Source organism: Gopherus flavomarginatus, chromosome 17, assembly GCF_025201925.1.
Source record: "Gopherus flavomarginatus isolate rGopFla2 chromosome 17, rGopFla2.mat.asm, whole genome shotgun sequence".
In the NCBI taxonomy this organism is placed as follows: domain Eukaryota; kingdom Metazoa; phylum Chordata; order Testudines; family Testudinidae; genus Gopherus; species Gopherus flavomarginatus.
The window spans coordinates 13,237,969-13,254,725 of record NC_066633.1 but is presented as its reverse complement, the minus strand read 5'-3'; the positions used below and the strand labels follow the sequence as shown (position 1 = coordinate 13,254,725).

The 16,757-nt window shown below is 48.5% G+C and overlaps 1 protein-coding gene and 1 non-coding gene across 3 annotated transcripts; one reads left to right on the top strand and one right to left on the bottom strand.

Moving 5' to 3' along the window:
* Window positions 1-297: 297 nt before the first annotated feature.
* On the top strand, window positions 298-390 carry TRNAR-UCU (transfer RNA arginine (anticodon UCU)). Its single transcript has 2 exons — window positions 298-334; window positions 355-390. It is a non-coding gene; the product is annotated as a tRNA-Arg (tRNA).
* Window positions 391-5,103: 4,713 nt separating this feature from the next.
* COQ4 (coenzyme Q4) lies at window positions 5,104-16,692 on the bottom strand. 2 transcript variants are annotated; one of them, XM_050926876.1, is made up of 7 exons: window positions 16,535-16,692; window positions 15,361-15,527; window positions 14,536-14,632; window positions 12,690-12,792; window positions 12,114-12,243; window positions 7,670-7,763; window positions 5,104-6,662 (listed from the first exon to the last, which is right to left on the bottom strand). In XM_050926876.1, the coding sequence occupies exons 1-7, from the start codon at window positions 16,648-16,650 to the stop codon at window positions 6,500-6,502; spliced, it is 870 nt and encodes a 289-aa protein (XP_050782833.1). In that variant the 5' UTR covers window positions 16,651-16,692; the 3' UTR covers window positions 5,104-6,499. The 2 variants fall into 2 exon arrangements, with proteins under 2 accessions (XP_050782833.1, XP_050782832.1); XM_050926875.1 differs by lacking the exon at window positions 16,535-16,692 and adding an exon at window positions 16,285-16,507 and having other exon boundaries at window positions 15,361-15,531.
* Between the last annotated feature and the right edge of the window lie 65 nt (window positions 16,693-16,757).

The following is a 16,757-nucleotide window of genomic DNA, read 5'->3' as shown; positions in this document are numbered from 1 at the left end:
GACCCCCCCCATCTCTGTCTGGTGTCTCAGCGCTACCGCCCGGCCTCGGATTGAATCTGGTGCCGGCTGTGGCGCGCGCGGGGCTGCAAAAGTGTCTGGAAGGAGTCGAGGGGGGAAGTTTTGCAAACTCTGCGCCATGGGGCGCCTGGAGCTGGGGAGAGGATGCGGGCCGGCCACGGAGAGCTGGGCTGCAAATTAAACCCAGCCGCTGGGCGTGGCAAAGAGGAGCTGCTTGAGTCAAGCTGTTCCTTGCAAAGGTCAAGGAGGGGATGTGGAGGATCCTCACTCTCCTCGACAGGCTCTGTGGCGCAATGGATAGCGCATTGGACTTCTAGCTAGATGACAGATAGAGTCATTCAAAGGTTGTGGGTTCGAGTCCCACCAGAGTCGTATTTTGCGCCATCAGTGGCAAGCCTGGCTGTTGGAGAGTAACAGTGCGGGGAAGTTGGTTGGTGAATCGGTTCGTTTTTGACGGATGTCAGTTTCAAACTCGTGCGCTTTGCTGTGCCATTTTAAAAAACTGGTCCTTGGAAGTCTGGTGCTACCATAAAACCGATGTATTTTTTAAGGATGTTACTAGAAATCCACGGGATCATTTATGAAGCGTTACTTCTAACTGTGTTTTAATTTTGGCCAATGTTATTTTAAAACTCCCAGGCTTTGTGGTGAAGTATTTTTAGCTACTTAGTTATGAAGTTATTTTAAAATTGGTTCTTTTTTTAGGATGCTATTTCAAACACACAAAACATGATTAAATAGGGGAACATAGAAATTACTCTATTTTTCCTTCAAAGGCTGTTTGGTTTTGTTTGTTTGATGATATTTCAAGGGCAGGATTTGTTAGAGGAGGAAAGGGTTAGGAGTAAAAAATAAACTGACCCCATCCTTTGTTTAAATCAGTTTATTTTCAGGATGTTTTTTAAGGCCCAGGTCCTGCAAACACTTAAGCATGTGGGAAGCTTCAGTCAAAAGAGTAGCAGCCCCACACCTACATTACCTGCTAAGGCTCCAATCCTACATATGACCGGCATGGAGCCTGCTGACACTGAACTGCAGAATTGAGTGCAGGATCAGGGACTAAAATGTTATTTTAGTGGCGGATGTGGGGGGTGCATATTCATACTTTCATCTGTCCCTGGCATTTCTCCATACTCAGAGGAGACTAAGGGTTTGATTTAAAAAACATTGAAGAAAATAGAAGTCTCTCCACTGAGTTTACTGGACTTTGGATCCAGTCCCTGGATCCTTTTGAGTCTAATTTTAAGATATTCCATGGCTGAAAATTAATTTGAATCAATTTTTTAACCCTACAAGAATTTCTGAAGCCAGAAACAATTTCTGCTCATCCACAACACTGCTAGATAAAATAAAACCCAGTACTTTGGACTGAGATGTAGCAACTTTGAGCCAAGAGACGATATTTCTAACATATTGATGGCCGAGTTATGAATCCCTGAAAACACCAACTTACGGTTCAATGATGAGCAATAATAATGTAACAAACCTAGGACGGCTGTACCAAAAGTTCACCCAGTTCATCAGGGAGCAGCACGAATACAGAAAAGCAGCAGATTCATTAATGTCAGTATTGAGCTAACTCCCTGTCTAGGAATCTGCCCGTATTGTGTCAGTTGTGAACGTTTTGAATGATAGGAGGAATATTTCAGGACATCTCAATTTTCCCTGACTTTATCGGTGCACATTGGTCTTAAAGGGTCTGTGTCCATTTTCCTTCCAGCTAAGTAGTGATTTTTCTATCCTTCATTATAACGAGCAAGTCACTGCACTGATCTCTGCCTCAGTTTCCCCATCTGTAAAATTAAAATGATACTGACCTCTTTTGTAAAGTGTTTTGCGATCTACTGATGAAAAGTGCTATATAAAAGTTAGGTATTATTATTATTATTATAGAGGCCCTAACACACTTCCAGTTAAAGTTTTATTGAAAAATGCATGTAAAGTGTGAATTATGGGTCCGATCCAACTTCTGTTCAACTCAAATGAAAGACTCTCATCAATCACAACAGAAGCTGGATCAGGCCTTTATTTTCAGGGATGTATATGAAAAAACTGTGAATGGCTTGCCAACTACAGAACCAGTTTCTCCTCTCTTGGTTTTCACACCTCAACTGCTAGAACAGGGCCTCATCCTCCCTGATTGAACTGACCTCATTATCTCTAGCTTGCTTGCTAGCATATATATACCTGCCCCTGGAAATTTCCACTACATGCATCTGAGGAAGTGGGTATTCACCCACGAAAGCTCATGCTCCAAAACGTCTGTTAGTCGATAAGGTGCCACAGGATTCTTTGCTGCTTTTACAGATCCAGACTAACATGGCTACCCCTCTGATACATGAAAAAATTCAGTATTTCCTTCCCAAACTCATCCCACTTACTGATGGGCCCCAGGTTAAGTTATTGTGAAAGTTGTGGTGCAGCTGTACATGTGAAATTTAATATTATGATTTAACTTTTATATTGCAGTAGCTCCTAAAGACCAAACAGTTCAGGGTCTTATGGTGCTCGGAGCTGTACAAACGTGGTAAGTATCAGCCCCTGTCCCAAAGAGCTTACTACTATCAGACTCCTTCCTGAAAGTCAGCACAAGTTTTATAGCATTTCTTTGTGTTTTACTAGATTAATGCTGTAAACATTCAGGCACCTCAAAAGGTAACTCATTGATAGAGACAGACCTTGGGCCAAATTCTCCTTTAACTTACACCAGTTTTACACTGTAACTTATCTGGGGCTTCTCCTGATTTACACCAATAGGAGAGGAGAATCCTGATTCTACATGTACTTTGATTACAAGTGAGTTTATTGAACTGTTATTTATGAAAGATGCAGTGGTTATGTCATAACATTTAAGAAAGAACCTTAAGCTCAGGACTGACTATATTCTCATTTTTTTTTAATCAATGAATGGAGTTCAGAAACATACCCCTAACTCCATGTTAACCCACTTTTGTTTGTTTAGATGAGATAACAGATATACACACACTCCATGTAGGGCAGTGAGATCCATGCAGAGCTATGTGATAAATGAACTTACCACGTCTCTTGACAGGTGCCAAGCGGATAACAGGGCTCTCACCTTAGAGCTTATGGTCTAGGGCGGTTTGTATTGGTGACCCCTCTCATAGCAAACCAATGAGTGTGACCCCCACTTATAAATTAAAAACAAATACTATTATAAATGCTGGAGGCAAAGTGGGGTTTGAGGGTGGAGGCTGACAGCTCATGACCCCCCCCCCCAGTTTTGAGAACTCCTGGTCTAGGACCACAAGATTATACTAGCTGAGACCCAGATCGGGGTCTGGCCATTAGAACTGAAGTATTGGAGGTGAGGACTTCACAGAAGTAGGAACGGGGCTTAGCCTTTCCACTGATTTGGGAGGTGACATTTGACACAGTTTTAGAAGTGGGTGAAATGGCAAAGGGAGGGGTCAGGGTGAGGTTTTGAAAGAAGGTGAAGAGAGGAGGAAGAGGAGAGGCAGGGCTGGAGTTATGGAGACCTCTGTAGATGAAGAGATGACCCTGCCCCCACAGGCCCTGTGGGAAGGTAAGCAGGCAGGCGGGATGTCCCATCTATCAGCACCTGGCCAGACTAACTCCCCCTGCCCCAATGACTGTTTAAAGTGCATCCCTCACCCCACCCGGCTCCCCAAGCAGGATGGGAGAGTCACACTCCCTGCTCAGCCTGTCCGTGCACAGCCATTCTCGGCTCTGGGCCATCTTCTCATCCCCCAGTTCTAACTTCCTCTGTGGAACAGACTCACCAGCCCCTCTGCTGGTTCCTGGCATGAGGATAGAAGTGAGGAGGGTGAGAGGCTGGGCACAGTTGAAATTTCCTGACCAGGTGGCAGCAGGGCTAGGCCAAGCTCTCTGCAGGTAAGTATTGTCTTCCCATGCCCCTTCCGACCCCTCTAGCCTCTGTGAGAAACAGCTGACCACGCATCAGCTCCCGGGGACAGCCGTTTCCAAAAGGAGAAGGGAGACGCAGTCAGTGCCATGATTCAAGTAGCAGGAAGGCTTGGGCAGCGCTGTGGGAAAGGGGGACACATTTTGCAAGGACAGAGATGAGAGAAGGCGGTTGCAATACACAAGAGGGAGCATGAGGAGAACAGACTGTGGCCTCAGAAGGGAGAAGTGCCAGGTGCAGGTGTTTACTAGCCTCCCCAGGCTGCTGGAGGGAGTTCTACGTCTGCCTGGCTCTCACCACTGTAGCTGAGCACTGCAGCAAGGACCATGAGACTTTGAGCAAGACCTCACAACCGCCTGCAGTGGCTTCCAGACACCATTCACAGAACAGGAAGCCTTAGAACACAGTGCACTGGTCCTCTGTGCAGAAGGTGCACATACCTCAGTGCTCTGAGAACATGGGGGGAGGCTGACATTGTGCTGGGTCCATCGCTGGAGGGACACGTCCAGTGTTTTTGGAAGCTCTTTGCATCCCATTGTGGAAAGCCAAAACATTCCCTGCAGGGTGTGTGCTCTGTGAGGAGGGAGTGTGGTCTAATGGGTAGGGCATGGGGCTAGAAATCTAGATTCCCAGGTTCAAGCTCCAACTTTGCCTCTAATTCACTATGAGACCTTAGCAAAATCACTTGTCCTCTTTGTCACCCAGTTAACCCCACCTGTAAAACAGGGGTGATAATATCCACCTCTTAGGGGGTTGTGAAGATTAAACCGATGTTTGCAAAGGCACCCTGCAGTCCGTAGGCACTGTTCCCCACCCTGCCTGTGGTTATGTACTACAAACACAGGGAGGAGTGATTAATCCCGAAGACTGGCTGAAAAGAGCTGATCCAGGACCAAACCCCAGGTTATCAGCAGTCTGCAGCGTGTATGTTGGCGACAAGGTCTGGCTTCTGCTTGCACCAATGCAGCGCTATCAGAGAGCAGGTAATTCTGCCACCACAACCACTGTGGAAGATGCACAAACACCACCTGCTCTGTGTCTGCATTCCACTGGGGAGGCATGCTGCACACACACACACGCTGGTGATCTGTTTCTGGCTGCAGCAAACGTACAAAGAACAGACCCCTCTGAAGGACGAGGTTACACGTCAGATTGTCTGATCTGGGGGGAGACAAAGCTGCAAGTGTCACCAGGGATTTTATTTATGAAAAAGGAACATCAGCCTCAAAACACCACATTAAAATACATCCTGCTTTGGTGCGTCCCAGCCCAGCACCGAGAACTATTCAATCTGGGCTTTGTTATTTGCCTTATAAGTGTGGAACCCAACTTAGTTACACTGCACAGAAATTGCTTCTATAAACACTGACCCAGCACAAACAGTGTGGGCGATCTCAGCATTCCACTCCCTGTGGGATTCGGCACCTCATTCTCTTCTCCCTCCCTCTGTTCTGCAGATAATAGTCTCGCGTGCTCGAGCCCACAGAGAGCTATTGAAAACAAAGCCAAGTTCATGTGGAATTAGTGGGGACTGAACTCTTCTCTTCTCGGAGCAGGCAGAGCCTGGACAGGGTCAGTAAGTGCTTCCCCCTGGCAAGCCGGTCACTGTGCCTCTATTGTAAACTGGAAGGGACCCAGTTGGGGACGAGAGGGGAGCTCAGGCCCCGTGGCCCATTCAATCCTTGGCCTGGCTGCTGAGGCAGGCAGCGAGGGGGATGCCGTGGTGGATTTTGTTTATTTTAAATGGCATGCAGCAATTGACACATTGTGACACACATGCCCTCCCAAATCAGTGGGGTGTGGTTTCACCGTGACTGACCGAGAGCCTAACTGCTTCCCAGCTGCCAAAGCGGGTCTGAGATGGATCGACTGAGCTGTACTAGAAACACAAAATACATTCCTAGTGCCAGTCAGTACAGCTGGGGGCAGAGCACTAGTGCTGATCAGCTGTCATTGTGTCAACTGGCTTTAACTGGGGTAGAATGGTCCCCTAGGGAATTAAGTGTCTCAGCTCCCCAGCGGGTGGGTATTCACCTAGGGAACGTTATAGCAACCAGAAGCCAAAAGTTACTAGATCGTTTCAGTGCTACTTTAACCCAGCTCTGCTTCCCATCTTCCCCACTCCAGTATTACAGGGATAACTGAATGCAGACCATGGGGCCCTGTGAAGACATGCAGCACATGGAGACTCCATGTCCCAGCCTCTGCTAGGATCTAGCTGGTACACTGCATGGTGGGACTTCTCTCCATGGGTCATATCTCTATGCTGAGGACTAAGACAGCCACTGGGTTCAAATTCACCTTAGGATGCGAAAGTGCAACTTCACTGACGTCAGCAGAGCTCCAGCTGCTTACAACAGCAATGAATCCAGCCCTGGGTGCAGCCCTTGCATTCTTGGCAAGCTGGCAACCCAGCATCTCATTTGGGCAGACTGATGTCCTCAACTGCTGTAGGAGAATTCCCAGGAGACTCGAACCTGCAAAGGGTTTATTCATTGCTCCTCATGCATGGTGCCCAGCGAGGCTCCATCCTGCCAGTGTGAAGCCTAGTATGCCCACCCACTCCCCAGACTTTTACACACAAATAGCAGGGGGATGTAAGATTCCAATCTCCTCCCTCAGAGACTCCACCGTCTGCTCCCAGCGGTTCTCGTAGTAGAAATTCAGGACACAGCTGGCATTGCGGCCGCTCTGAACAGCCCAGGGAACAAGCTCTGTGGTCAGGATCTGCAGCTTCCTGCAATAAAGATGTGGAAATGGTTTTACTTTCTTCCCTGGGAACACAATCCAATAGCCAAACACAATACCACCGTACACAGCAGCACACAATACAATACTGCTACACACTCCACAGCCCTTCGTCTGAGGGCCTTAAAGCACTTTAGCAGCACGAACTGATTTAGTCTCACAAACCCCCCCATGAGCAGGTCAATCTCATTCTCCCTGTTTAATTCATGAAGCAGTTACGGTCCAGCGAGGGGAAGTGCCTTACCCACGGTCACACAGTGGGCCAGGACAAGACCCACATCTCCCGACTCTGTCTCACACCTGAACCACAAAACTATGCTGCTTCCCAGAAGCCAGTATGTGGGGTGCCTAGAAACAGCGCTGAGAAGAATCTGAGGCCTCTGGGCTCAGTGGTACCATTGCTCTGATCCATTTGCTGAGTATGTAATGACACATAACACAGAGACCGGCCAATCTCGTTATCCTATTTTACAGCAGGGGAGATGCACAGCCAGAGAAGTGAGGTGCTGAAGGGCACGCTGCGAAGTCAGACATGGACACAGGAATAGATCCCAAGAGGCCTCACTCTTAGTCCTTTGCTTTAACTACTAGATAAGACGGTGCTTTCTGATGCATGAAGACATTTCACTGGGTAGCGTTGGTAGGAACAGTGGTTCCAGATTGGAAGCCCTATAGGGATTCATGGCATAAATCAGACCTAAACAAGCAGGTTAATTCCCTTTAGGGATGTTGACCGGTGCCATGAGAGCTTTAATATTCTTGGGTGAGATAACGTCATTCCAAACCGGGCCATCTTTGCCTAAAAACATCTACGGAACATGAGTCTCCCTTTCCACTGGGAAGACCCCCTCACCTGCAGACAGGTCCCCTCTCTCGTGCCCATCTGCTGCCATTTTATTTGGGATCTTGAAGACACATAATGGGAAAGAAAACCTCTCAATCAGACTTTCAAACCAGGCACAGGCTCTAAAGAAGCCTACAGGCTGATCAACCTACCGGGCGCTGAGACGAACTGGGCCAAACACCGCTCCCAGAATGCACATGGGCAGGCCAGTCTGAACAGCTTCGAACCACTTCACCACAACCTCCCCTGGAAGAAAGCCAGAGAACACCCAGGAGAATGAGAGCTCCCTATCTAGATGCATGTCAAACCAGAGAAACTGAGTCATTTTATTTTTCACTCTCCTCTTCCTAGTGAATTATTTCCTCAGGTGCCTGCGTGGGCTATCATTCAGAGTGTACTAAGATTGTACATGTTTCCTCTGGGCTCTAGAAATAATCAGCTCCTAGCTTCCCAGATAGGGTGACTAGATGTCCTGATATTATTGGTTTTGTCTTATATAGACAATTATAAGCACAGACCCCAAGTGACCCGATTTTTCACACTTGCTATCTGGTCACCCTATTTATAGCTAAGGAGGAGGCTCCTCCTGCTGGCATTTGGCGAGGCTTGGAGAGCCACCATCAACAGCTCAGAACGCCGCCCTGGATATGATGCAGGAATGAGTGGGCTTGGCTCTGTGGCGCCTGTGGGGATGCTCTGTAATAATTTATGAATATCGTGTGTTGACCTGGTTATGGGGTTGTTTATCGTACAAATAGATTGGTTTAGTTTAATGGGATGGAACGCTGGGAAAAACGAACAGGAAGGAAAAAGAATGACACCAAAGTAAGCAACTTTTCAGCACTAGAGGGTTGTTAAGAGACAGTGGGCGAGGCTGTCTAGGAGCTACTGTCCGGGGGGGAGGAGGGGGTAAGACAGAGGTGTGTGCAGACTGTTGGTTTACAATCCTCTCTCTTTAAATGCTTTGTTCCTATTGTTAAAGAAACAAACCTCTGATTTACAAGGCCCTCTGATCACTCTATTCACCACTGGTCACAGACTCCCACAAGGAAGTCCCACAGGTGCCTGATCCCTGTCAGACCTGCTTCACCAGAATGGGTGATCCACAAGGTGCTGTAGCCCAGAGCCTGACTGGGAAAATTGCAGATTTCCACCCTAGGACAGGTAAAGACATGAGGCTGACATCTGAGGGGTGCCCTTAGAGCAGTGGTTCTCAACCTCTTTATAATTGTGGGCCACATATGCCCGTAGACCACTCCACAGAGCAGGGCCAGGAGCAAAGCCTGGCGATTCAAGACCCCCATTCTTGTGGGGCCAGGTGGGCAGCCCTGACCCTGGGTCCCTCCGTGTGGGCTGGGCAATCTTTAGCACACAGCTGTGTGCTAATGGGCCGCATGCAGCCTGCAGGTTGAGAACCACTGCCTTAGAGAGACCAGATACAGGAGAGAGGTGCCACTGGCCCTGTAACTGTAACATGCACAGTGGACCAGATTCTCAACTGGTGTCAACGGATTTGTAACCCCATTGGTTTCACTGGAGCAAGCCTGACTTATATCAGCTGAGAATCTGGCCCTACTTCTCTCTGTTTTCACTCTCTGACAGTTTGTGTCTAGTCAGTTTCGCTGTTTTTCCTGTACAATCCAGTAGAAGCTGAACCAAAGTCCATTAGAATCAACAGAAAGGCTGCTACTGACTTCAGTGGATACTGGATCAAGTCCTTAGGTTAAACTGACTTGTTTGTGAGGATCTTGCACCCAGCGTATGGGAAAAGGGAAGGGAAAACTTGACTGTAAAATGAAGGGTGTCCCTAGCCTCTGTTTGTCAGAGGGTGGAGATGGATGGCAGGAGAGAGATCACTTGATCATTACCTGTTAGGTTCACTCCCCCTGGGACACCTGACATTGGCCACTGTCGGCAGACAGGATACTGGGCTGGATGGACCTTTGGTCTGACCCAGTATGGCCGTTCTTATGACAAAAACTGGTCAGGGAACTTGGGGGCTTGAAGTTACTATTCCAAGTGGCCCTCTTGTTTCCACTGTAAACCCAGCATAGTAAGTATCTGGCCTGCTCAATGTTTTTCTGCTGCCCACTTGGCATATTTAGAGTCTACAGAATCTAATATCCCCCCCAATGCACTTTTTTTTTTAAGCATGTTTCTACATGAAGAAAGCCTTCAAAATATGACCAGAGTGCAACCACTGCTCTGCTATAATACCCCAGTCCATGGGCCATAATTAAACTATGCAATCTGGCCCTCTCCGCAGAATGCGCATGACACTGCTGATGCAAATATTCTTGCTCTTTTCAGACAATGCTGCAAGTGGGAGTTTTCCTCTTGACTTCAATGGGAGCAGAATCAGGACCTTAAGCTCTCTAGCCAACTTAACTTATTCTGAAGGCCCCTTTCTGAGGCACTGCAGAAGGATGAGAGCACTCCAGGTCATGCGCTGGTGTGAGACATAAGCACCCTTTGAAGGTAATCAAATAAATAAGCATCCATACTGTAGACCTAACATTCGGGTTCTATACAACATTTAAAAAGTTTAACCTAAAAATTAAGGCTCTGATTTTCAAAGGTGTCTAAGGGACTTAGCTGCCCAAATCACATTATCACAGGTATTACTGGATTGTTGTCAGGCTTTTCAGGAACAGCGAGTTACTTGCACAGGTTTGTTACTGTAGGGTTGCTCGGGAGCCCTGAGCTGCTGGCATTCAAGCATATTAGAATATTAATAATACCGAGCTCTTTTATAGCACTTCTTATCGGTAGATCTCAAAGCATTTTACAAAGGTGGTTACAATCCCCATTTAACAGATGGGAAAACTGAGACACAGAGCGGTGAAGTGACTTGCCCAAGGTCATTCAGTAAGCTGGTGGCGGAGCCAGGAACAGACCCCAGGTCTCCTGAATCCCAGTCCAGTGCTCTATTTAACAGCAAGATTATGGAGTTTACCAAGCTGCAAATGTGATGCAACAAGATGGGGGTGGAAGGGTGGAGTAGGTCAAATGTCAGGCCTCTCAGCCTGCACCAGAGCTTCTTAAAATAAACCTCCGAACACTGGGAAGCCCAGGCTCCTGCAGCGTCCTAAAGCCTTGGTCAGCTAACAGCAGGTCAGCAATTTCAGCCTGCCACTTGCTATTAACAGGTTTCAGAGTAGCAGCCGTGTTAGTCTGTATCCACAAAAAGAACAGGAGTATTTATTCACCCACGAAAGCTCATGCTCCACTACGTCTGTTAGTCTATAAGGTGCCACAGGACTCTTTGCTGCTTTTACAGGAGTACTTGCGGTGCCTTAAGAGACTAAAATCTATTTGAGCATAAGCTTTCGTGGGCTACATTCCACTTCATTGGATGCATAAAATAGAACATAGAGTAAGAAAATATCTATACGTACAGAGAACATGGAAAGGTGGAAGTCGCCATATCAACTTTAAGAGGCTAATTAAGATGAGCTATTATCAGCAGGAATCTTAATTAATTAGCCTCTTAGAGTTGGTATGGCAACTTCCACCTTTTCATGTTCTCTGTATGTACAGATATCTTCTTACTCTATGTTCCATTCTATGAACATAAGAACGGCCGTACCAGGTCAGCCCAAAGGTCCATCTTGCCCAGTATCTTGTCTACCGACAGTGGCCAATGCCAGGTTTCCCCAGAGGGAGTGGACCTACAGGCAATGATCAAGTGATCTCTCTCCTGCCATCTATCTCCACCCTCTGACAAACAGAGGCTAGGGACACCATTCCTTACCCATCCTGGCTAACAGCCATTAATGGACTTAACCTCCAGGAATTTATCCAGTTCTCTTTTAAACGCTGTTACAGTCTTAGCCTTCACAACCACCTCAGGCAAGGAGTTCCACAAGTTGACTGTGCGCTGCGTGAAGAACTTCCCTTTATTTGTTTTAAACTTGCTGCTGCACCCGATGAAGTGGGCTGTAGCCCAAAAAAGCTGATGCTCAAATAAATTTGTTTGTCTCTAAGATGCCACAAGGACTCCTGTTCTACTTGCTATTCAGTTTATTCAAAACAGACAGAGCTGATTTGCAGATAAGAGCTCAATTAAAAGAACGTTTGTCCTCCCACCCCCTTCTCGTAAATCCAGCCCACACTTGCTCAAAGCTGGTTTTGGCTTACGAAACAATCCACTCATACAGTCGTTCTCCTTGCACTGCAGGTTTCATCATCGGCCCTTTAGGGCAGTGCCCATCCAACCTCTTCCTATTCAGCAATGCCAGTGACTCAGTGAGCATCTCTCATGTAGGTGAAGGGTATGAGTGGATTGTTCCTGGAGGCTGAGATTCTCTTTTTATCCACACAGCAGATGGAATGCTGACAGCAGCAAAGCAAACGTGCCCCACGCCCTGCCTCATCAGTGGCCTTCAGCCCAGACCTGGAGGAGTTTAGCCTCCATGGCTTGTTCAGTCCTTGGCCTCTCTGATAAGGCAGCCAACAAGGTGGCCAAGCTGCAGGGATGGCTTTTGTGACGTGGACATCTGGTCACTGGCAGCCTGGCTGAGACCTCCCCAATTCATTTCACACAGCAGCATGCTAGACGGTAACGACTCTCAGTCGCACTCAGTCTGGACTCACCAAGCATGTTGGTGGGCATGCCGAGGAGAGTGTGCATCAGGTCATGGACCTCTCGGTACCGCTGGATCACATAGGCCAGCTCCTCATCATCGACAAACTTGACCGGCATTCTGGTGTCCGGAGAAACCCTCTGCAAAATCAGAGCAGCCCAGGTTCAGCCCCTGCTACCTGATAGGAATTCGTTTCATTATGATTCTTTAATAATAATAGTCCCTAGCTCTTACATAGCACTGTTCATCAGGAGATCTTAAGGCATTCTGCAAAGGAGGTCAGAATCATTATCTCCACTGTATAGAAAGGGAAACTGAGGCGCAGTGACATGACTTGCCCTAGATCACCCAGCAGGCCACTGGCAGAGCCAGGAACAGAACCCAGGTGTCCTGAATCCAAGTCTGGTGCTCTATCCACTAGGCCAATTTAATTTCACTGGAGGCTTTCTCCCTTGCTGATCTCCCAGATGGCTCAGACCCTCCTCTGGAGCCCATCATGCTCTTCTCACCAGATAAATCAGCTACTGCCATCCACAGCCCCCAAATGCCCTGCTATCTCCCAAGGACTGCTAGGTCCCATACTCACATTGCTGTCCAAAAAACGGACATATTCTCGGCCAAACGTTCCATCCGGCAGCCCCCGGAGTCCAGTCACATCCAGGGTGGAGAGCCGGATCCGAGGCCGCTCTCTGCAAATGAAAAACAGAGTGGCTGAGCCAACCCACAACATAGCAATTCCCCGGGGAAGCTGAGAAAACCAGGGCCAGCTGCCCAGACAGCTGTATTGCTGGAATTCACGTCCTCGGCAGGAGGGTTTTGCTGATGCCTTTCCCCACTGGCTCTTACAGTCCTGCACAAACATTTACTTGCCTATTATTTCACACCGGTGGGAATCAGGGCACAGAGAACGTAAAGGAGCCATAGCAGCAGTAAAGCTGTTATCTCACGTTTCTACAGCACCACTCATCTCTGAGGATGCCAAATTCTCTATGCACAGCACCTCTGAAATGCAGCCGCCTCTGAGGCAACACAGACAGGTACGTAGCACCATGCACAACAGTGGTGGCAGGGAAGGGTAAACTTTGGCTAGCGGTTTCACAGCAAAAGTGCCCTGGCCTCACAGAGCAAGCAGCACGTCAGTGCAGAGAAAAGTCTGTCCCAAATGCGGACTGAATGCCCCCTCCTGCTGAGCTGTTGGTGCTTCAACAGCTTCAGGACTTATCACAGAGCACAGCTGGGAACACAACCCATAGACAGAAGGCACCTTTTCCCAGGATGTCTCTGATTTTCAGTAAAGAAATTTAACGGAGGGGCCAATTCAAAGCACTGAAAGGCCAGGAACATACTAGTTTTGGTTCCGGGCTAAAACTCCCCACATACACAGGCTACACCTAGGCATTCTTAAATCCTCCAGATAAGGATTAAGGGGGATTTGAGTTGCACCTTGGACCAATTAACAAAAATTCCCAGAACTGACATAAATAAACACCCCCATCTTACTCTGTCTGTGCATCTGACGGTTGTTTCACTGCTTGGTTGACACTAAGCTGCACTTCCTGTCTCACTCCCTACTATTACGATTCAGTATTTTAATGCAGTAGCACCCAGAGGCCCCAATCAGGGTCAGGCCTGCAACATATAAGATGCGCTACAAACACAGAGCAAAAGGCAGCCTCTGCCCTGAAGAATTTACAGTGTCATTAAGACAACAGAAGAGAAATAGGTATAACGAGCCAACAGAAGATACAGAAAAGGGAGGACAAAGGAAACAGTAATAAGAATGTGCACTTGTATCAACCTCGTACCAGCTGGCAGTTTCCTGTAGGCATCACAGCAGAAGTGGGTCTTAAGGAGGGATCAGAAGGGACAGGATTAGTGTCTTTCCAAACCAGTGTGGGGAGAGAGTTTCAAGTGTAGGGAGTGGCATAGAAGAAAGTAAACAGGTTGTTGTGGGAGAAGCAGACAAATTAGTGATGGAGGCTGCAGTCGTTGGCAGGCTGATGCAATAAGATCCAGCAGCAGGCACGCGGGGTGGGAGTTGCTATCGCCCTCATGAACTGCTGTGGGGGGAGCTCACACACTCGCAGTTTCCCACATCTGGAACGAGCGCATTCACCACTAACAGCAGCAGCAAAGCTGAAACCGAAGAGGAAGTAGGGAGGCCTGCACAGCAAGTATGTGTACTGCTGTTCTTGGACTTGCCAAAAGGGACCATTCTGAACATCAGCACGGGAGCAGCAAATCTCTTGGGAATTACATAATTATTCTGTCCCTGTAAGCACAATGATTCCAGAAGCCTCCCCTTGTAGACATGAGCCTGCGCTACCTGCCCAGAAGCGTGCAGTATAGATACAATTCCTCCAGCCAGCCAGCTGCCTCATAAACTTGTCTCCTTCCCTACCACAGGCCATGCAAGAGGGACAATAACGCACTGCAGGATCTGATAACCTTCAGGGTCATGCTTCATTTTGTCCCTTAGGCTCCGCAGGGCTGAAGAACCAGTTGTCTCACCAAGGACTGCCACCATATCTGAAAAAAGAGAGGGAAAGAGAGAGAATGGATGGGAAACTGACAATAGAAAAGCAACAGGCAAACAGTGACAGGGCTAATACATTTTAGGTACCTATGTGGCCCTCAGAACTGCAATATCTGCGCACCTCAAAGCCATTAATGCATTTACCCTCACAGAGCTCCTCCATGGTAGATAAGTCCTATTATCCCCATTTCACACATGGAGAAATGAAGCCTAGAGAGACTAAGTGACTTGCTGGAGGTCACTCAGGAAGTCTGTGGTGAAGCACCCTAACCACTAGACCATCCTCCAGCCTCTGGGGTTTAAATTGTCATGCAACTAGTCACAGTGCTGCTCAGAGAGGGCTCTGAAGGTCAGGAGTGAGGTGCGGTGGCAGAGCTAGGTATGGGGCCTGGGACTGGAACAGCATGCAGTATTGCAGACTGGGAGTGAAGTTAGCAGAACCAGGAGGTTTGGAATAATAAGGGATGAGGAATGAGATGCTTTAACAGAGATATGCAGGGGGTCTTTCTCACTAACTGCACCAACAGCTGTCTCTGTGTGCCAGTCTCAGTTTCTTAAACACAAATTTTTTCCCACAATGTAGAGATGGGGAATTAAAGAATGAAAATCCCCAGGGAAACTCCCAACAGAAACACAAATCTGGCTCCTGGGGAGAGAGGGAAATAGAGGCTATGTGAATGCGAAGACCACAGCTGGATAAAAGCTGCAAGATTCAGCTTACCATGCCGGTAAGGGTTGTAGAGAGCCATAAATGCTGAGCCAGCAGACAGCAGTGCTTTCTGCAGAGGGCTGGTGGGGATGTGCCCTGGGTACAGCTGGTAATACCTCTCTTCATCCACATGCTCCTCTGCAGTCACTGTCAGGTCAGTGTGGGGTAGCTGATCTCCCCTACCTGCAAAACATAGCCATACCAGGGCAGTGAGTTAACCAGAAAATACAGCTCTGTTCAAAGACTAGAGAGTGCATCTCTGCCAATTTGGCTTCCTTTGTCCTCTTCCTGACACAATCTGTATGCAAGGCCCCTTGGTGATCAGAGATAACTACAGGTCACCGGTGTCTATATCACCATGGCCCATGATCTGCAACAATACTCCATTATAAGCACATAGGTTTGGGAGTTCTAGCCAGGTGGAAGCTGTGACTAGGATCGCACTGGCTTGAACAATAAAACTACTGCATGATCACTGTTACTGTTTGGATAACCTGGAATACACTTAATAAACCTCTACCCTGATAGAATGCGACCCGATATAACATAAATTCAGATATAACGCGGAAAAGCTGCGCTTCAGGGGGCTGCGCACTCCAGCAGACCAAAGCAAGTTCGATATAACACAGTTTCACCTATAACACGGTTATTTTGGCACCCGAGGACAGCATTATATTGGGGTAGAGGTGTATAAGGACAAAAAACAAGACACAGCAATAAAACAGAAAACCAGAATACCAGGGGTGCTTGAGGTGCAGTGGCAGAGTTAGGGGCAGGTGGGACAAAGTAGCACAGCAAAGGATGTTGCCAGGATTCCTGTGCATCTGTAAAACTGGGAGAACTAGGAAGTAGACATTGCGAATCAGGTCACAGGTCCATTGGCAGAGCTGTTGGGGAGTAGCACTGGAACAGAGGACGCTGTAATTCAGGACTCACATAGGTGGGGTGCAGGAAGGCCTTTAATGGTAAGGGGTGCTGCAAAACCAGGTTTGAGGTGCACTGGCAGAGCTGGGAGAGGGCCCAGGGCAGGGATAGCAGGGGGCGCATCACGTCTCATTTCCCATGAGAAATGAAACGAAGCCTGACACGCTTCTCAGTCCCGCCGACACGGACTCTCGCCTGCAGCCCCACGCCTGCCGTCTCGGACCCACCAGCCCCGCACACGGCCCCGGCTCGGCGCCGCCACTTGCCTACGGGAAACGGCGAACCCAGGGCCAGGCGCCGCAGGCCGCGCAGCGAGCCCGGAGCCCGCCGCAGCCAGCCCCCCATGCGCGCCCCGCCCAGCCAGCGGATCGGCAGCATCCGGTGAGCGGCGATCAGACTGGAGCTCAGAGCCACCCCCGCGCTCCCCGGCCACCAGGAAACCACGTGCGCCCCGACTCCGGTGCATCATGGGCCGGGAGCGGGGG

Excerpts from the sequence above, each read along its gene's own strand:
- COQ4 (XM_050926875.1), bottom strand. The coding sequence starts at position 16,405 with ATGAGACGTGATGCGCCCCCTGCTATCCCTGCCCTGGGCCCTCTCCCA. Across the intron at positions 12,244-12,689 it reads TCCGTTTTTTGGACAGCAAT|AGGGTTTCTCCGGACACCAG; the intron begins GTGAGTATGGGA and ends CTGATTTTGCAG. Across the intron at positions 7,764-12,113 it reads CATGCCCACCAACATGCTTG|GGGAGGTTGTGGTGAAGTGG; the intron begins GTGAGTCCAGAC and ends GCTTTCTTCCAG.